The 21,728-nt window shown below is 34.6% G+C and overlaps 1 protein-coding gene across 1 annotated transcript in view; it reads left to right on the forward strand.

Moving 5' to 3' along the window:
• MMP16 (matrix metallopeptidase 16) overlaps positions 1 to 13,531 on the forward strand; it is a 166,946-nt gene extending 153,415 nt beyond the window's left edge. Inside the window, exons 8-10 of the mRNA XM_086883419.1 lie at positions 812 to 962; positions 4,846 to 4,961; positions 9,441 to 13,531. Coding sequence (XP_086739545.1) covers positions 812 to 962; positions 4,846 to 4,961; positions 9,441 to 9,775 — 602 coding nt within the window. The 3' untranslated portion in view covers positions 9,776 to 13,531. The remainder of the gene's footprint in view (positions 1 to 811; positions 963 to 4,845; positions 4,962 to 9,440) is intronic.
• The last annotated feature ends 8,197 nt before the right edge of the window (positions 13,532 to 21,728 follow it).

Here is a 21,728-nt window from a genome sequence, read left to right on the forward strand (position 1 = left end):
GCATTGCAGTCCAAGAAATCCTTGGCTACCGTTTATATTTAAGACAGTAACCTGATCACCCTGGGTAATCTGAGGTTTGTGTAGACACTGTCCTGACATCAACTAGTCATAAAACTACCTCGTATTTTCAGCACTTAATAAGTCAGTTGGGTGGTTTTGAATGATTTGTCATCTACAGACAAAGCTTAAGTCTTACTGCCCCTGGCAAACCCCCATTACTTTCAGCAGCAAAAGAGTTCAGATTCTCAGTTTGCTGTCTTTAGGCCACCCTAAAGAAAATATGTTAAAAAATTAATTTCTATTCTTATTTCTGAAATAATCATACATCCTTCGTAAGTAATTTAACTTCTTGGGGAGAAATACAGAGTAATAAAAATAATTGATCTCTATGAGGATTGTAATTTTTGTGTGTGTGTTTTCTTACCTTATTTTCTTATAAAATTCACTCTTTCCTCATGAAACATTAAACTGCTGAATAGTTTTTCTGTAAATGTATTGTATTATCAACCACACAGCCTCTTGAGGTTATTTCATTGCTGTTCTAGTTTTGATTACTACAGAGTTGGTAACAAAATATTCTGTGGACCTACTTGAAGAGAGGTGCTTTATAAATGCAAGATATTCATAAGGCATATTTAATTTTGCATTATCTGCAGTGATGGAACATTTTTCATTTCATTGTATTTGGAAGAACTATCTGCTATAGAAACTTTGGGAGTCTTTCTTATTTCTTAAGAGTGTATTAATATTTCTACTGACAGTACTGATGACTAACACACATATATGTGTGCATATATATGCTTTTGTACAGGTAACAAGTTCTGGGTTTTCAAGGACACCACTCTCCAGCCAGGTTATCCTCATGATTTGATAACACTTGGAAGTGGAATTCCTTCCCACGGCATTGATTCAGCAATTTGGTGGGAAGATGTTGGAAAAACCTACTTCTTCAAAGGAGATAGGTTGGTATAGGATGTCTGCAAGGGCAAAATTCAGTGGATATCAGCTCAACATGTTAACCTTTTCCTCTGTTTCTCAAAAGGATGAAATGAGCTCCTCCTGCATAGATGGCTGTACTGTTTTCATATGTCTCATAACCTAAATTATATTTGTGGGAATATCTTGGAATGGGTATGAGTATATCCAGTAGAAAAGTTATGTTTTAGAAGTCAACAGGAGAGTCACAGTTGTGACAAATTTAAACTTAAATATTCAAAGTGATGTGTTTATGTACACTCTTACCTGTTTCTTTTTATCCACATTTCTAAACCTCAGCACATAAGCAGGCCAGGCATGATCCAAAGCTTTAGAGGTCAGTGAAAATGACTTATTTTCTACTGTTTAATAACAAAGTAAAAAAGGAAACTCAGACCTAAACCTGGGAACTAGAGAAGAATTTGAGCATTTTCATGGAATTACTTCTAAATAAATCTTGTAGGGACACATATTTATGATTAATAATAATTTTAAAAAGATACAAACAGAAAAAAACCACCACAACCCCCCAACAAAAAGAAAAGCACAGAAAAAAATGTCAAATCCAAGGGCTTTTCCATTCCTAAAATACTTGTACTAGCCACTTAGTATCTGTATCTTTATTTACCTGTCAATAAAAAAAAGGAAAGGAATATTTGTCTGCTTTGTAGAGGTGTCAAGAGAATTAATTAATTTTTGAAACACTGCAAGTTGCCTGAATGATGGATTTTACAGGTTTTCAGTATGGTACTGTGTTTGTTGATTGATGTATTGCTGTGCAAATTTTGTGTGCTCAGAGCCAAATTATTCCTTATTAATAACTGTAATATTTCTATTAGTCTTTTTAAAATATGATTGTTTTTGTTACTGTGTGGTACTTAGTGTTCTCAGACACTAATAGTATTCATGGATCACTTAAGAAATTAATTTAATGCACATCATAGAATATATTTAGGACAGTACAGTTGGTAATTTTTAACAGTACTGTAAAAATTGCACTACAGAATGCTGCAGCAAATTTTATGGTTAAAGCTATTTTTATTATTTAAAAAAATGTAGCTCTCCAACACTCATGGTGAGGGAAGTTGATAACAAAGTCAAATTTTTGTAATCTTTTAAAACTAGGTATCATTTCAAGCAGTTTTCATAGTGAGTAGAAGATTCCTAAATAATTTGCTTCCTATGGCTGAGTAGATTTTTTAAAAAAATTCAAATTAATTTTCACCTAATAATTTTCCACCTCCACATACATATTGTTAAAAGATGTACAGTAGGAATCCTTTGTGATTTACTTCATTTAGGCTTTATTCAGCAATGTCCTTTTATATTTCCTTGCATAGGCAGTTAACTCTATTCAGGACTTTCCTACAACACGATTGGTAATAACAGAAGACAAAAAGAACTAGCAGAGAAAACATGTGCTGGCAGAAAAGTTGCTACTTAGAGCTGACAAGCACAATGACACTCAGCAGGATAAAAATGCAATACAGTATGTTAGAAGATTGAACATGAGCCTTGCAGAGATAATTGAGCCATTACAGGATATTGACCATCAGTGGGAATAAACCCTTATAACGGTTTCTCAAAAAAGTTTCTCAACATGCATTGCTTATGACATCAAATGTTGGCTATAAAATAAAAATAATAATAAAAATGACCAAACAAAAAAATAAGCAGACAAGAAAATCCCATTAACCAAACTAGTAAGAAGATTTAAAACTTAAACCAGTAAACAGTCATATGTCTAAAGCAGCTCATGTATGGAATATTATTGTTGTTATTTGACATTAGCTATTTCAACACTAACAATAATTCTTACAAATAATTCTATGAAGCCCTAAAAGGGGAAAAAATTGACTACAGAAAACATTAGTCCCTCTGTCATTCCTATCCTACCACAACTGAGTCATTTGGGACTAGAAGATAATACTTCTTGACACATATCCTTGTTTTATGCCCCTGTCTGGTCCAGCTGGTTTATGTACTTTAGAGTTTAAATAAATGTTTTTTATTCATAAAAAACATCCTATGGCTCAGGATATCATTAAGTAAATAGGCTTAGATATAGAAATAGTTCAGCAAATATTTTCCAAATTCCCTTTTTCTAAAGCTATGAAGTGAACTTTCATTTTTTTCCCCTCTGTTATTTATCAGTCTTTGAGACACAGCAAGTTTATGTAGGCTGTAGAGTTCAAACCATCATTAGGAAGTTTGCTTGTGAACATTTGTCACGACAAGTAGAATCAAGCCTAGGCTCTTCCTTACCCTGTAGACATGTTCATTATTCCAGCACAGATTGTTGAGGTGGTGTTGTGATCACTCCTTCCCTAATAAAATTTCTCATCAATGGTGAAAACTCAGAAGTTTTGTGATTTCTGACTGTGCACAAAAAAGTGCACAAAGACTTTTAATGACAAAGTGTATCTTTGTAAGTCATTTAGAACTAGTGGAAAGCCAGAGGTTATTAAAAGAAGGAGCTCAAAATGTGAAAAGGTTGAAAGAGAAAAAGGAAAATGAGATCAATTATGCAGGACAGAAATAGAGTTCTGGAATAGAGGAACAGAAAAAGAAAATATATTTGTTTAAAAAATGCAAACTAAAGACCAAGAAACTTAGAGTTAAAAGATGAGGAAGAACTGTTTTCACCAGTGTCAATGTTTGAGCTTTTTTTACTACTTCTACATGTTGTTTCTGCATGTAAACTTTCTATGTTATATATCCAAATAAAGAGCATTGTATTGTTGGCTGGCAGCTGATGTATATGTGACTAGATTAAGAATTGAGGATATAAAAATAATTTAAGCATAAGAAAGAAAAAAGAAATACAAATGTCTTTTTAATCTAACATGCCAACGCTTAACCCACTTGAAATCTGCCATCTTTTAATTTTATGTAAAGTTTAAAGCCAGAGAAATGCCCTACAGGGAGAAATACTGAGGTGTCTATACCACTATACTTTTAAAAAAATATAAAAATTTGAATCAGTTAAAGTGCTTAAGTACCTTCACAGTGACAAAATATCATCCACTTAAGAATCTTTTAATATATGATGATCATAACAAGGATTTCTAAAAACTGAAGTCAAATGAGAAACAGGGCCAAGTTTTTAGCAGTAACCAGATATCAATGATAGTTATAAAATTGTGTTCTAAATTAATGAAGTAAATCAAAATATGAAATGACCCACCAAAATATTAGGACACACAGAGGACATTAGAGATACAGTATTCTTAGAACCAGTTTATAAGATATGCATAGCAATTTGATCAGCAGTAAAAGGAAAAAGAAATTATCAGTATTATCTGTGAGTGTAAATAAATCTCAGATGTTCAGGATTCATGCTGAAGCTTCATGCTGAAGCTTTTTGAGTTTGAGAAAGGCTGGCTGGCAAAAAGACACACAGTGCACACACTGCATCTATTTAGTGATAATGCAATGAAATTAAAAGCTACTGTAATGCATACATATGAAGAGTTAAATTATAAGAGATTGCTGGCAGTATTTTAATCTGAATCTACTGTCACTTGCATTATTCTAATACTATGAAAAGCATTAATGTACATTGGTATTTTTTGCATATGTTGCATCTCTGTGTCACTGTGCAAAAGCCCTAGGCATCAGCATTGTGGTGATTATAAGTGAGATGCATGCTGGTTTAGTTGTTGAAGTGCAAAAGTCTTTTATCTTCTATCTACTTCCATGAAACAGCAAATAGATTTATTTGTAATCTGGTAGTATGTTCAAAGAGAAGAAGTCCAGTATTCCCACTCGTGGCTAATGAAAGTAGCAAATGTTAGAGGGGGAAAATATAAAATTGCCTATCTGCTATATTACAAATGTGATTTTTTTCTCCTTTAAAAAATATTTCAGGTACTGGAGGTACAGTGAAGAAATGAGATCCATGGACCCTGGTTATCCCAAACCAATCACAATTTGGAAAGGTATCCCAGAATCTCCACAGGGAGCCTTTGTCCACAAAGAAAATGGTATGCAAACACATTCTTGTTTTAATGATTTATTTACACATTTTATGTAAGATAGAGTAGTAGAGGGATGATTGACTATTTGGGCTAAGTAGTGAAGGAATTCTTGATATCTCAAAGAGTATTTCCTGCTATAGAAATGGCTTTAGTGAAAATGGCTCTTTGTTTGCATGTACTGTTTAACCTAGGGCTGAAAAAGCCTTCAAATTTCCATTCTTTTTTTCTTCTGTCTTAATTAATTTTGATTTTGTTCTCTGCTGAATTATAGTACCTCTTAAAACAAGCTTCATAAACATAGCATATCTCTATGGAATCTTCAAGGTGTTGGCTTTTTAAACAGCTTAGAAGGTATTTCTTTCATTCTCAAAAACCAGCAAAGGGAAGCAAAATCTTTATCTAAGCAGAAATATCCCAATGAATTTATGTAAATCAAAGATGTCATAAGTCCATGATGTAGAAAAGCAGATAACTGGGATTTTAATATGATGTATTATTACCTTTATCAAGATTACCTAGAGCCTGGAGTCTCAGCTGGACACACCAGAAAACAAATGAGAGCAGCCAAAATCTCCTCCATTTTAGGAGAATTCAGTGCTGCCCAGGGGATGCTGGCCAGCTGCCAACAGAGCCCTCAGTTGCACAGAGTTTTTAGATCCTTTTGATGGCAATAAAAATATGCATTTGTTGTATCCTATCATTTTTGGACGATTTTTACATGGCATATATGATTTACTTATTAGTAGGTTCTGAATTTATTCTGTTTGCCTCATAAGCCAGGACACATATCTATTGCCATATTATTTTAATTTCCTTTTAATAAGAAAGTAAAAGGATTTCTTTCCTTTTATAAAACATTTTAGTCTCCTATTTCAACCTCTAACTTGATTAAGTAATTTACCATGGAAATGTTTGGGGTTTTTTCAGAAATATGTTTAATTGCTTCCTTGCTATGCGTCTGTTTTATCCAGAAGAAGAAACCCTGACTGTATTTTGGCCTTTTTGCTAGATTGGATTTTTTGTGTTGCTTTTAACTGGAAAGTAGGTCATTCTAGATGATATTCTGCATACATCACACTCAATAATTAACGGTTTTTAAATACACATATATATGGAAATAGTCACAAACATTATAGAAATATATATACATCTATTTACATCTATATCCATGTGTGTGTGTGTATCATCTATCTGCCTATCTATATCTGTGTATATAAATAAGTATATACACATCTTTGTGTATATAAATATATATAATATATATATATTCTGTACTGAGCTCAGGTACACGTGCCTCCCATTAAAAATGAAAATTATCTCACTGTAACACCCAGACCAGTGGGTCTGAAAGCACAGCAGAGGCAGAGCACACATTCCTAAGGCATGAAAGACTTTTGATTACATAGAATTCACTTCTCTTTCTATCCCCAGTGGTTTTGATAGTCCTCTGGACTCTGCATGAGGAGGTTAGTAAAACATGGAGTGAGATTGTGGAGGAGGTGAAAGGAAAGAGGGAATTCTTGAGCATTACAGAAATCCTATAGGAGCCCCAGGGTAGAAAAAGGGACTGGAATTGACACCATGAAGTTCCCAAGAAGACCACTAAGACATTTTCCCTGAAATAAAGAAAATAAAGTCTTAAGAAACAGTTCACAACTTTGCTGTTGCTTGTATGAAGAGAGAAAGAAACAAAAGCAGATTCAAAAAGGAAATACCACAGCTCAATTGGAAAGAAGATGATTGCATATTGCCTGAAACTGCTTTTATTTCTTTGGACAGAAGCAGAGTTGGTAAAGAACTTTTACTATAACCCTTCATAAGGAAACATCTGAAAGCATGTCTTACAGAGAATCTATTTTATTTTAGAGTATTCTTTTTTTTCCTTATTTAGTCTTTCTATTGTGCAAACTATGCAAATGAGCATACTACAATAAGTCTGATCATGTAGGGGTTTCCTTCAGTGATAGCAAAAGTTTTTGGTAATCTTGCATTAAGAGTCTTGGAAAAGATGAGAAAAACGAATTTTCTCTTGTAGTCAGTGTTCCGACTCAGTGTCCTAAAAGCTTGGTAAGGTACAGGTTACATCTTTGAAATTTACCCTGCTACTTCCCATATTGTGATTTATTTTCTAGCACTGTGGTAGAAACTCTTAGAAGGGGCGGAGAAGAAATTTCCTTTCTTTTGCTACACGGAATCTGAGATCACACAAAGTTCTCCAAATTGGAGAAATCTTTCTTTCTACCTTGAGAGCAGCACAGAAAATTTAACTTTCCAACTAGAAATTCTGCTAAAGTGGATGGTGGGGCAATTTTTAGGTAGTCTACTTTATTAGTCCACTGGCCTTTTTTTGCCTGATACTTAGTACATAAATACATTTGAGGTAGTAGTGACTGCTAAGCCCTTCAGTGCTGTTGGGATCAGGTGTTGCACTCGTGACTCAGTGACTAGTACCTAGAAAATCATAAGGAGCAGCTCTCAAAGCAGGTTTAACACATCCAGCAGATTAGATGAAATCACTTTCAACAGTTGTGTGAAGTTATTTGTTCTGTCAGGATGTGCAATAAAACTACTCAGTCTCTCAGAACTGTCCTTCTCTGCTGGTAGCTTCCATCTTTCAGCTGTAATTGACTATTATCCTGGTTCCTAACTCAGCAAAACTGGCAGAAAAGTTTAAACTACGTTCAGAGTTTTCCAGTGGAAAATGTGCTCTAATTGAAAAAATTGTATTGGATCTCTAGCAGCTGGCAATTCCTTTACTGCTTTAAGAGTTTTAATTTGACCTTTTGCTACATAATATCAATTACTACTAACTAAAGTCTGTATTTTGACTTAGCTCTACCCCTGAATATGCAGACATGTATTCTACATATATGTATGAATATAGATTTAGAGGTGTCACGTCTGTATATGGTCTCTATATATGTATAATAGTAAAGATAGAGATAATACATCAAATTTCCATACTTGAAATATTCATCCATGGCCAGGATGCGCAGTACTTTGTGAAAGGCATATTGTTATATGGAATGCAAAGATAGGATAAGTGTGGTTCAAAATGCTGAATTTTTGCATTTGATAATGCTTTTCATTTAAACTACAGATTGCTTTAAAGAAATTCATATGCACTAGAATTTTAAAACTTCATCATATATAAAGAATTACAGTCCTCTTTTTGGTTTTATTCCAATCAGAATAGAAGGCACTTTCTGAACAAGTCTAGCTGTTCATTTGATACAGATCAGGACTTTTTGTATCTTTCTTTATCTTTCTTTTTTTTTTTTTTTTTTTTTTTTCAAATTGTATTACATCTTTCTATAAATCTACTGGCATATTTTCAGGTAGTAAAAATGCGAGAGATTAAGGAAAGTAAAATAATGCCTTTTCATTGGCTAGGAAGGCTGTTAAAATTACAAAATTACAAAAATACCAATGTAGAAATACTCAAGTTTTTCTGAAAAGCGGTAGTAGGTGATGAAGATCTTTCCTACAGTTCGAGCTGCAAAATAGACTGTCAAATATTTCTTTTTTAATTTTAGAATTGAAAGAAAATAACTATTGATTGAATAGGTAGTTAATAATGTTATCTCCAGACAGGCAGTTACCAGTCTTTTCAGAAGCATTGTTAACTGCAAATAGCACCCAGTCTGTCTTAGTAGCCTTTAATACTGCAGGAAATATATGAGATGTGTAAAGTGAAGATAGGAAAAAAAATCCAGCTGTTTCCATTCTGTTCATAAACAGTAGAAGGAAGTTCTCCCATCCTGAAGGTTTGTGTCTTGCCCGATCAATGCCATTTTTCAGCCAGGATAATAAAGTAATATAGATTTTTGGAAAGAGTTTTTTTTCTCCATTTAAACATGTTTAATAATAGCATTGGATTGTGCCTGAATGACAAACTGAAAACTTAAATCTGATTACACCTGTTTTCTCATGTGAAAGATGTTATTTCATCCAGTCTCCTTCTGAAGTACAGCAATTGGTTGTGTGAGATTAAAGGGGGTCAGTTCTCATTTCTGGATAGCATAGCATAGCATAGCATTGCAATTTGTTTCAGGAGACTTCCCATCTTGAAGAGGTCGTGATACTTTAAAGTCCTGTCCCTGAGGATTCCAATTCTCTTTGGTTTTTCAGTGAATGAACAAACTGGCCAAACCTTGACTTTTCATATACCACATTCTCTGGAATTATTTGATCATTTTTGTACTAATTAAGGAAAATAAAATCCCTGTTTACTGAAAGAACTAAAGAACAAACAAGCAATTAAATCAAAACCAAAACAAGACCCCCAAACTCAATGTTATATTTCTAGAGACAGTAAAGAAATAAAATTTGTTAAAATATATTTGAAAGACCTATGACTGAAGTCTATTCTCTATGTGTTTTGATTTTTTTAATTACAGAAAAATTGATACCAGTAATTTCCATCATGGTATATTGATGACATGATTTCATATGACCATGAATAATTGCTACTTTCTTCCTCAGGCTTCACATACTTCTACAAAGGAAAAGAATACTGGAAATTCAATAACCAGATGCTCAAGGTGGAACCTGGCTACCCCAGATCCATCCTCAAGGATTTTATGGGTTGTGATGGACCAAAAGATCGAGATAAAGACCGACACAGCCCTCAAGATGATGTTGACATTGTCATCAAACTGGACAACACAGCCAGCACTGTGAAAGCCATAGCCATCGTCATTCCCTGCATCCTGGCCTTGTGCCTCCTTGTCTTGGTTTACACTGTGTTCCAGTTCAAAAGGAAAGGAACACCCCGCCACATACTGTACTGCAAACGCTCTATGCAAGAGTGGGTGTGATGTAGGGTTTTGGTTTTTTTTCTTTCCCTCCCAGGAGTTTGTGGTAACTTGAGATTCAACACAAGAGCTGTTATGCAGTTTCCTAGCTAGGAGCGGGCATCTGTCAGTCTGAAACAAAGCTGATCTTTAAAACCCAGGGGGTTGCCTGTCCTGCCATGAGTGGTGATTCACTCGGCTGGGAAGCTTCCATGATACACAGTATCTGCTGTTTCTTCAGTCCTTTGTCTTTCTTTGTCATTCAATTCTAGGCCTTCCCTCTGCACGCTCAATGCCCTATAAACTATCAGGATTAACTAACGAAGAGGAATAAAAATATCTCCAATGTTTCTACATTTTTCCCTTAAGGCCTGTTCCCCTTCGAAAAATTTTTTTGGTGAAAGTAAATTTTTTTAGAGAAACACAACAACCAACAATGGAACTTTCAGGAAAGTGAGAAGACCCAAAACAGCTTTGTCTCCAAAGAGGATTGCTTTCTGTCTGCTACGGATAAAGTCCTAAACTCCTACTTCCAGTTTTGTCAGGTGGGAGACTCGGATGACACGCAGGACTTCAGACTGTTCGGACAGCCATTTTCCAACAAACAAGGGGCCAAAATATCTGCAATATAGTAACAGCCTTAATACATTCATTTTGTGTTTTTTACAGCTGCTCTGGGCTATGTCCTCAATGTTTTAAACTCATACTCAATACTTTATTCAAGCAGAACCTTTTTATTGGTTTGTTTGATTTCTGGTTGGTTTTCCTACATTATCTTTCCCAAGCTGTACCAAGCCAACTACCCCAGGCCTTTTATAGGTCTGTCAGGAGCACTCATTCCAAAGAATGGTAAAAAGCAGTGTGTCTCCGAAGTGGATTTCAATGAACTAAAACAACAGACATGCTATTGAGAAACTTGACACTGGTATTCTATTGGTGGTGTAACCCTTTGAGAACTATTGCATCCAGTTTTCAGAGTCTGGTGGATGTTAATCTTGGTCATCATTAAATTATAGAATTGTGTTTGGGTAATACAGGTTTCAAAAGAAAATCAGTTTTTCAAAACGGATTTATTGTGACTTCATTTTTAATTATTTGCATTATTGATAGAGAAACATTTGTAACATGAATAGAAAAAAATATATTTACCAGCTAATTTCTTGTTAAACCAAATGTATTTTAATAATTTCTACCACTTATCAAGAATTTTTCTGAGCTGGCAACAATTTTATAGCTTAGTCTCTTATCTTAAGCATCTTGGATTTCTCTCTTGTTGCATGACAATTCCATTTGCCTCTGCAGAGGTAGAGTTACAGTTTCAAAGGAAAGCTAAGAAGATGACTCTGATAGTGCATGAGTATCCTCTGATGTGTTACCCTTTTGCATGTTCATCATAGTTCTCAAAGGGTTAAAATTTCTGGCCTTCAGTAAAACATGGTATCAACTGACAGAGCCAAGGGACCACCAAAACATTTTGTCATTCTGTGTAATTTGTGCTAACAGCATTATTGTCATTTTCATGTGACCTGCAGAGCAGGTTTGTATCAATAATTTTTTCCTAGAGAAAAGTCAGCAACTGACAGACCTCTTTATTGATTTTAGGAGCTGCTTCTTGCAGTGATAGGCTTTACAGTCACTGGGCTGTGAACTTATTAAAGATGGTCAGAATGATGCACCCCAAAAGTCAGACACCTGGTTTTTTATGAAAGCCAGGTTTTGAGGGGAGTAGCTTTTGCAACAATGAACAGCTTGCCTTGAACTTGATTATTGACCTGTTGACTGTCATTACCAAGTTAAACATTGTCTTCTGTGAACAGCTTCACTGTCTGAATTTCCTTAAAGTGTACTGTCCTATGTCTTTGACCTTTAACTTGCAAACTGGCACAAACTGAAGGGAATCTGGTGTTGCAAATGAACTAAGATGAGTTTTATTTCTTGAAAGGCCTGATAGACATGATCCAAAATCTGAGAAAAAGAAATTGAAGTGTTTTAGTTGGAGAGAAATGACATAGACTAAAATATTTATGATATAGGTCTGTAGAAAGGTATTTTGCTATGTATACATGCACACTCTAAAAATGAATTACAGCAGAAGTTAATTTTTATTTAACTTGAATACAATTTTCAGTATAAAATTATTATTTCTACAAATATCTAGTTATTAATTAAAAGGTTATAGGAAAGTATTAAAATACTTGAAATGGCCAGTATGGGCTTTTACATAAAATGAGACTTTTATACTATGTTCAACCAATTTCTTACTGGTTTCTTAATCCACATAACTGGATCATTTTTTAGAGAGTGTAGGTATATATGCATATATAATATGATTATTATTGTTTTGGTAATGGATAGCTTGACTGCCTTGAATTTATATTTATATTGAGCATAGCATGAAAAATAGTATGCCTTTTTTCAATTACATGATTTTATATTGATTTGAGGACTTATGAACATATGTGGCATGCTATAAAGCATTGCAGACTTATTTCTTAGAGCATAAACAGATATACATATGTATGGTTAACAAAAATGGAGATTAGAAAAAGATATAGTTTTACAACAAATATGCAATGAAGATGGCATTTTGGAGATGTTTTGTAGAAGTACTGCATACTGTAGGTTAGAAGCGCACCGGTATCAGCCCATAGCATTATTTAGTAAATCCAAGTCAGTTGTTGCTAAAAACATAGACTTATTGACAGTTTAGTTACACAGGATTTTTACTGCTGATCAGCTCATTTGGTGAATTTGAAATTCTGTGCTGTTTGTCATATGTATTTAAGGTGTGTGTGTTTGTATACCTGTAAAAGCACACAAACACACACATACACAGACATGCACATTTTAATCCATTGAGAAATTTTTATTGTCAACAAACTGCTATAACTTTTGTTCTGCTATAGACAGGACAAAATGGTTGATGTTGCTGTTCCAGTTTTTTTCCCCTTGCATAGTTGGAGGAAAATACTGAAAGAACTACTTATTCTGTATTTACTTTTCCTCTACAATAGGAGAATTTTTTATTATTTTTTTAAGTCAGAACAACATCTCATCAGTTTTTTTATTCACTTGAAAATTTCATTTCAATTTTGAAATATCTTTCATGGCAGCTTTAACTTTTTCTGCAACTTTTTCCCTGACGGTAATGAAGTGCTAAGCATGTTGACTGTTGTTCTTTGATAAGGTAACAAAAATATTTGTGTTTGGAGAATTTAACTGTAATTATTCAGGAAGGTAAGTGTGATAATTCTAGTGCTTGGTATATGGTACATCATAGATACATGAATACATGATAAGTTGATTGTTGAATCTATTTTCTTTTACTTAAAAGTGCATATATGCTATATACAGAGAGAGGGAGAAAAAAAAAAAATTATATTGGCATGTTTATGTCATGCAAACCGAGATTGTGTCAAGTTTTCTGTTACATACTCACATTTTCAGTAGGTTGTAATGCAGTCATAAAGGTTTGCTTTAAGTAAAAGATGTAGGAGCATTCGTGTTCACTGTAATTTCCAAATACATACTGGCTAGTTTCAAATTATAGAATTTCAGAGTGAATTAGTGATGTTGCCTGATCAAATTTTGAACTCAAATTAGTACAAGTTCTAAGACAACTTTATTTTTTTGAATAGTTGTTTCTCTACAAGGGCCTATAACTATCAGAATTAAGAAAAAGCAAACTAAAAATATTTTCAGTTCTGCAATCTGGGTTCCTGCTCATGTGCCGTAATTTTTTAATAAACATTTCCATATTGCTATTGTCATGATCTGTACTTTGGAACAATACAAAACTGAATATGTGTTGTGTTAATCAGCTACAGTCTATCAAGCTGACTACACAAGGTTGTGTAGCTTCAGAGTACTATGGTCTGTATGATGCAGAAGGCCAGAGTAGATTATGACAGTGTGTCCTTTGGCCATTCAGTATCTAAACCTATGGAAAGGTTATTGACTGTAGACAAAATTAATTTTTATCAAAAAAAAAAAAATTCAAAATATGTAACTGTATATTTACTGGATAGGCTGGGATGGAGAGACTCAAATGGCTCCAAAGGAGCCCTTTCAAGTCTCCTGAATAAATGTAATACATATTTTATATATTCTTATGAACTTTTGTTCTTTTTCTTCTTTCAAAGTGGGAAGAGGGAGGGGATAATTAAAGAAAAAGATTTTTTAAGGCTAATTTTGTGAATTAAAATAACATAAGGTAATAGATCCAAACATAAGGGGCAGACTTACACTTTTTCTTTGAAGAATACTTCACATCCCCAGTTGCTTGATCAAGACTCCTGTGCCAATAGCACTGTGGGTTAAGAACAGAGTGTAAGGCTTAATTTTTGAATTTTCAACTTTTTTGGGGGTCTTACTTAACAATCTAAATGTCAGTTAAATGTAGCTTTTGGTACCAAATTATATAGAATCTAATTCTAGCTTGTTGGTTAGAAAAAAGTGCATAGTCTAGGAAGTTGGTCTGCCTATTAACAATGGAAGCATTACATTTTTTTCTTTATTTTTTTTTTTGTAGCATTTGAACCATTGTTAGGACAAATCTCAAAACACACACATAGTAAACTGAACAGTGAACGTTCCAAGCACTGGATTTTTAAGGAAGTAGAAGTGCAAGCTACCATACCATTAGCAGCCTACTTTGGAAACAGCATGAGATGACTGGGCAGAGGAGCAAGGATGTGACTGCAGGGGCTTACTCTGTCCTGGCTCCCATATCTCCTTACAACATGGCAAAGGTTTTATCACCTACTGCAGAGATGAAGGAAGCCATGCACCATGGCAGTGGGAGATGTGAAGCAGCCATTACAGAGCAATAGCTCCCAGTTTGCCTTTTGTTGTTGTCAAGACTGTCTCTGGACACCTCTGTTTCCAGAAGTAGAAATAGATGACTGCAGGTCTATGAGATATAAAGGAAATTACTATCAGCAGAGGAGACAGATGTCACTGGCCACTGAGGTGTCCAGCTATGATGTAAATCAAATAATATTGTCTGGAAGCTGGGGAACAGATAACCTGTTATTCAATACAATGGTATCGTTGTGATACCCCAGCACAGGAATGCTAGGCATACTTCCTTAGCTCCTACTACACAGACTGCAGACAGAGTGGTTCTCATGAGATAAGACCATTTAAACATATGTCAGTTACAAAATTGGGTGTAAATGAACCATGTGCTCATAAAATTAATCTCTGATATATGCATGTAATTCAATGAATTGTCTGCCACTAGTCTCAAGAAATATATGTAATGTGTGAGTCAAATCTGTCTAAGCCATTCTTATGACTTGCCATCTGAGATGTCAGAGGCTGATGGAGAAAGACATTGTCATCAGTGCTGAAAATGTCTGGTAAACATCAAAAGCATGCCATCACTTGTTGCAAACTGGCTCCATTTGAGGCTTGATCTAAGGTAGCCTCTAATGTTAGGCAGCACAGATTCTGTATGATGTGGAATTATTCGATACATTTATGTAAGTAGGAATGGTCAATAATATCCAGAAGATTATTTTGAGGGGTCATCAGTGTGTGAGCACAGCAAGCATCTGTTGCTAAAGTCAAAATGTATTTCAAAGAAGGATGTAGGCAGTATTAAACACATGCATTATAAACAGATCTTCTTTCCCAGTGTACATAAGCTTTAGCATATCATCTACAAATCATGGTCAGTTAATTAACATTTGGAATGGCAGCTGCCCATTTTGTCTTTGAAAGAGGATATTCTCTGAGTGGTGTCCATAAGGTATGTTTACTTTGTGGGGATGGCCTTAAATATTGCTCTGGTCTAGTAACAGTATAGAGGAAATAAATTTTAGATGCAGAGAAGACATAAATGAAGAAAGGCTGATGTAAACTAGAATGCTAAAGACAGATTTCTATACTTGGATGTGTGTTCAGCATAGTCATTTACAAGACTTGCTGTCACAGTAAAACTTCATAAACAATAATCATTGCACATGCCAGCCACTTATGATGGCATGAAACTTTCCAGTCACACAGCTTAGTTTCTTCTGCTTCTGTAGAATACCATTGTCCACAGATTATTATTATTATTATTATTATTATAGCCACCACATAAACCAAGGTTTTCTCTTTAGTTAATAGTAATTTCTACTGTATGAAATTGAATCATGTCCTTTTTATAACTACAACCTTAATCTTCTTGGAGCAGCATATCTTTATTCATAGCCTTTCGTGATTTTTTTTTTTTTCTCTTTTACTCTTGCAGTAAAGTATATACTGAATATTGTCTCCATCCTGTGCAATAATCCCATTCATTCTGAACATGCCATGCATGTGTCTTGGATAATCCATTTACCAATCCATCATTTCAGGAACTGGCTTTCTGTGAACTGGGATTTGTAACAGAATGCTGGCATAAAATAACTTCCTAAAGTACCTGATTAGTCCTTAACAATATAACAATGGAGTTTGAAGAGTATTTAGTGAAGTATTGTGTTACTTACATGCTGGCAACAGAACAGTGTAACTCTGCCAATCAGTGAATGTCCATTTCACCACATGCAGGGTTGTGTGTTGAGTCCTAAAATAATGTTTCTGATTCATATTTCCATCCTGATGTGTTGGCATTTACCACCCAGTTTTCATACGCATTCATAGCTTACATGGCTGTGCATAAATTCATCTGCCTTATTGAAGCCAAGAGTACTTAATGTCAGCAGGTAATCCATGTTTATAAGGTATAAAAGATTTGGTTCCCTTACTATCATTTTTGCAACCTTAAAGAAGAGAAAATCGGTTTTTCCATAGTATCCCTTTTTCCATCACTTTCCAAAATGATGATTTCTAATACTCTTTGTCAGTGTTTAAAATTAGATTATATAAAATAGATCTCAAAAAGTACAGGTTTACAACTGATATATTGCAGATAAATGCACAGCCCCATTTGGACATACAATGATTCTAAAAAGAGAAGAAGATACTGTATATGCTATGCTTGGCCATTGCCACAAATTTGCCAGTGCTCACATAGTGATCACCTTCATATCTTATGGGAACACTGTGTTGAAGTCAACTCTGAGCAGTTTGTCTGCTTGGATATAAGTAGAATTCTGTAATTTAGGAAATAATACATGTGATGACATGCATTCAGAAGACATTATCAGCAACCTATAGCACTGTTTTAAATGACCATGACAACTACAATTCATACCTGCAAGGCATCTTATATGTACATGGCTGTGTTTTACCTCATATGATAAAGTGCTATGAATTCTGACCATGTATCACCAGGCAGATGAAAACAGCCAAAAAGACCTTTCAGAATAGCCATTGTCAATACTCACTGCTTATGGAAATAACTGACATTGTTATACTCAAGGAAATTTAACCTTGAATAGGAATCCAGAATTGAAGGAATGTGTGATGATGAAAATACACTATTCCCAACTGTTACTCTGTGTAATGAAATAGGTAAAGCATTGTCATATACATACATATATATATATATATATATATATGTATGTGTGTATATACATGACATCTATCTTGACTGTGTTTTCAAAACATGCAGATATCGCTTGTCAAATCACAGTATTGTCTTACTGTGTCTGGTTGAAAATCATTTTACAGGATAGATCAAGGTTCATGATCCTCCCTTTTCACCATCCCAGACACGCGTACTGATAGCAACACTTGGATCACAGTGATGACAAATACAGTTTTAAATCAGCACCCTGATAAAGTCTTTCTCAGAAGAAATTTAAACTAGTCATGAACTTTCTTTCCACAACTTCTAGGACCCACAGGTCTTTTGGTCAAAGCCTACAAACAGACACGAGAGAAGCAGCATAAGAACATTCCCATTTCCGATTACCAAAAGAAAATAGGAAAAGGAATTAAAACATTGTGACATATAAGTGCAAGTACAACACAAATTTGTCAAAAAGAGATGGAGACACGGATCACTAACACCACTAAAATTTAATGTAATCAACAGTAAAGGAGATATTACCATGAACTTGGTGATAGCTTGGAAAGTATTACTGGCCTCCAACAACAAAGATATGTTAGGCTGTAGAAAGTTTATTGAATTCTTAACTCATAACCCACCAGATAGCAGCCAGTCAAAAAGCTTCTCAGTATAGATGCTTAAAACCTGACTGCAAATATAGTACATTATTTATCTGGTGCACTCAAAATATTTTGAGATAGATTCAGTCAAACTAATATTAACCTTATCACAGTTCAAAAACTGGTCACAGTGAAATGTCCTTCTATTTGTTCTGAGGAATTTGATCCAAGTAGGTTTGAAGAACTCCACTTAATAAAATACTAAAGGACAAGGAAGTCTTTAATCTCTAGAAGTCTATAACAGCCATGTATCTTTATTTCCATGATAGTCCTGAAGTGTTTGATATGACATCGATAAATACTTTTATAGCCATTGAATGGATCATCTATTTCTATTGCTATATGGAAATTGATAAATACAGTCAAACTTCTGATTCCCCTCCATCCCTTTTCTCATTGCACCTTGACAAGTTTCCCAACTAATTAAGGCAATATTTAATTTTACATTCTCTTGGTAGGCAAGTGAGAATGATCTGTTCATTACACAAATAAGCAAAAACAATTCTGTTGTCTATCTCATTTTAGTCATATACAACTTTTTATAGTTTGTCACTAGGAATTGCAGCTTTTTGTGTTTAGAATGAAAAGGTAGTACCTTCTCAAATGTCCTGCAAATATTTGAGGAACTTGATGTATGTCTTTCACTGAATCTTGTTCATTGTCCAGTACTCCAACTGAGCTTCTGAGCTCCAACTTACAGCAGATTATTGAAGCTTTTGCCATCCATTGACATTGCCATCGTTATGGCATACTTTTCTTATCCTTTTCTTTTATGAAAAAGGCATGGTACAGCCAAGGTTGATCATAATGGATTCTTTATTTGCATCTTGGAACTACTTGACTTGTCAGATGTACAGTGGTATAACAGCAGAGACCTACCTTTTTTGATGCCAGTCACTGCATACCAGTTGTGTGCATGGCTTATGACATCTCTGAAAGGTAAACCGACTACAAATCTGCATTTCAACAGTCTGTGCTATTTTCAGTGGTTCCAGTTCTCATCTTTAACTTGTTTTCTTTCTCCTTTGCATTCTGATGCCTATCATCTGTGTCATGGATATTCAGATAAGAATTTTATGGCTTGACTTTTTCCTGCATCACAAGTCAGTTCGTACACATACATCAATTACCATTACCTTACTGCTGTAGCATAATAGGTCAGCACTGTTGCATGGCAGAATGCTTTGCTATTATGCACTGTTTTCCAATTTATCCTAATTTTTCAGTATCACATATAAGGATCTCTCTCTGTCATCTGCTACTGTAGTCTTGGATTCATTGCCCAGTTCAGACACAGCTTGTAGAGAAAAGTGCAGGTGTTTGACTTCTGAGGTTTGCATTATATTATAGGTGTTCCTATATGATCAAAAACTGTTTGAGGGATGCAATGTCTTCTCCTTGCCAGTCCTGTGGTAGTATTGTTAGCAGTTAAAGCATGTGCAGCTGGTTTTGTCGGTCTGTAGTCAACTAGAGTTTGATATGGATATATACAAGAAGGGTACGTTATTTTCCAAGCTTCATACACATCCTTGTTTCTCTTTCTGAATAACATGCACCTTGGGTTGTCTCCAGGTGCTGTATTCTTGTATCTACCAGAATTTGATTTCTTCCTTTGTTCTGCTTGTTGAGTGTTATTTTAGCAGCTGATTCCATTTTCCTTCTTGTTGACATTCCTGTAATCCCTGTAATTCCAACAGAAATTGTTCTGCTTCCAGTATGTTAGCTAGAACCTGCTACAATTGTGGTTCTGCCCACACAGTGATTTTCTTATTTGTCCTCCATGTTTGAGAAAGAGGAAATCAACCTTTCATGCAGAGACAAGGGTGTTAGTGCAGTTGATATGATATCTCTGAAAGTGCTTTTATGCATAACATGACCCTAAAACTCGCATATTGTTAAACATTAACTCTTCAAGGTCTTACCTTCAACCACCCAACAGTTGTTCATTTAATTTTCAAAACCTGACAAATAAGTCAGAATATGGATGTGATGATTTCTCTTGTGTGAAACAAATTTCTCATTTTTATTCCCTTTTCTCTGCATAGCTTCATATTCATTTCATGCCCATGTTCCGCTTATTAGGATGTGTGTTAGCATCAAAATAACTGGAGCATTTATTTGCTTTCTGCGACTGAATTTCATTTTATTATTGTTATTTTATTTTATTTTATTTTATTGGCTCACACAGCATTCTATACAGTAACCTTTTTATAACTGACATATGTTATTCCTTCAGGTAGCTTCTACTGACAAACACAAAGCTTGTTTGTGTGCAAATGCAAGGCTGACTAAATGGTGCTAAAGTGTATTATGACTGTCAGATATAATCAGGCAAAATTTTGTGGTGCTTAGACTGATTTTTTTCATTGATTTTATTGATCAATGCATTGAACAGTGTTTTATTATACACAAGTAGTCTTTTGTTAGTAAATCAAGACCTCATAGTGCATTGTTAAACTAAATGGGTTAATTAATCTATGTAACAGCTCACCAAGCTAATCTCTTTAACTCCTTATACTGTTGTGTCATTAAAGGTCAAGGGGTCATGATAATCTCATTGCTGTAGACCATTAACATGACTGAACATTTTCAACAAAGTACTTATGTTTACAATGCTATAACCCTTTGACTGCTGCGGCAACCTTTAACCACCGAACGTCACACGCTAGAATCATCATTATGGTTCTTGCCATGGCAATCAAAGAGTTAAGGGCTGTGCAGTGATTTGTTTTATATTTATTAATTTATATTTATTTTTTGTTTTCATTTGAGAAGGGGGGAATTGGGGTGGGGCAGTTCTTGTCTGCTGTAAGTGTCTTAACAAAGGGAAGGGTTAAAATGGCTTTTTATACTATTGCATCTTATGTACTTACCATCGTTTCATTGTGTTGTAATTAAAAAAAAAAAATCTGTCAATAAATAAGAGAACAGAAAAAAATTTTCACAAAGGCATTGTGATTTAATTGGTATATATTGCTGTAAGATTTATAGCTACTGTTCTTTAGATTTTTGTATAGCATTAAAGCCAAATTTAGCCTTAGAACAGGAATGCCTAGTATAATAACAGATAATGACAATTTATAGGTATATTATGGATGTATCTGGCTATGAGAAAGGTGAAGGAAACATTAGTTAATTTTTCCAATCAAGATAGAGTAGGAAAAGCTAATTTGTGTTGGAAAAGGGGTGGCGTAAGTGACAATGTGCCTACTTCTGTAATGTCTGAGAGGTTGCTATCACAGCCACTACAAAAAATGATGAACAGGTAGCTGAATTCCCTCCTTTGTTATATGTAACAAAACCATAACAAATTTAATGTTATGAAAAGCTGAGTCTGATGATTCAAATTAGAAAATAAGCAGAGTAAATGCAACAGCAAAAAAAAATCTTGAAATCAAACCACATTAGAAGACCAGAAGACTAAGAGCAAAGGAAAGTTTTATAAAAACTTTTGTAAAATTCAGCTCAGTTTTACAAAGATATATGTTTCTCCCATGACAGCAACCATGTAATTCTTCTTAGGCTATAAAATATTACAGGTTTTCTACACCTATGCAAATGTGTGATCATAGGAAACCAGTAACAAGCTCAGACTATTGGAAGAAAAACATAAAGTTATTATTGTTCCAGTGTCCTTGCAAGAAAGACAGCAGTGTTTGTAAGCTGATCCAGGACCTGAGGCCAAACTCATCACATACCTAAGCTACCTGAAGCTTTGCTCTTTTCCTTTCTAAATCAGAGGTGCATGGGCAAAACAGAAATCATTGGCTACAGTGATGAAAGAAGAAAGATTCAGCTATGAATGGGGAAAAGGTCCCTGGCTGAGCCTTATCTACAGGTGACTGACAGGGAAAACATCAGTTCTAAACAG

The sequence above is a fragment of the Cyanistes caeruleus genome, chromosome 1 (genome assembly GCF_971803275.1).
Source record: "Cyanistes caeruleus chromosome 1, bCyaCae1.hap1.1, whole genome shotgun sequence".
In the NCBI taxonomy this organism is placed as follows: domain Eukaryota; kingdom Metazoa; phylum Chordata; class Aves; order Passeriformes; family Paridae; genus Cyanistes; species Cyanistes caeruleus.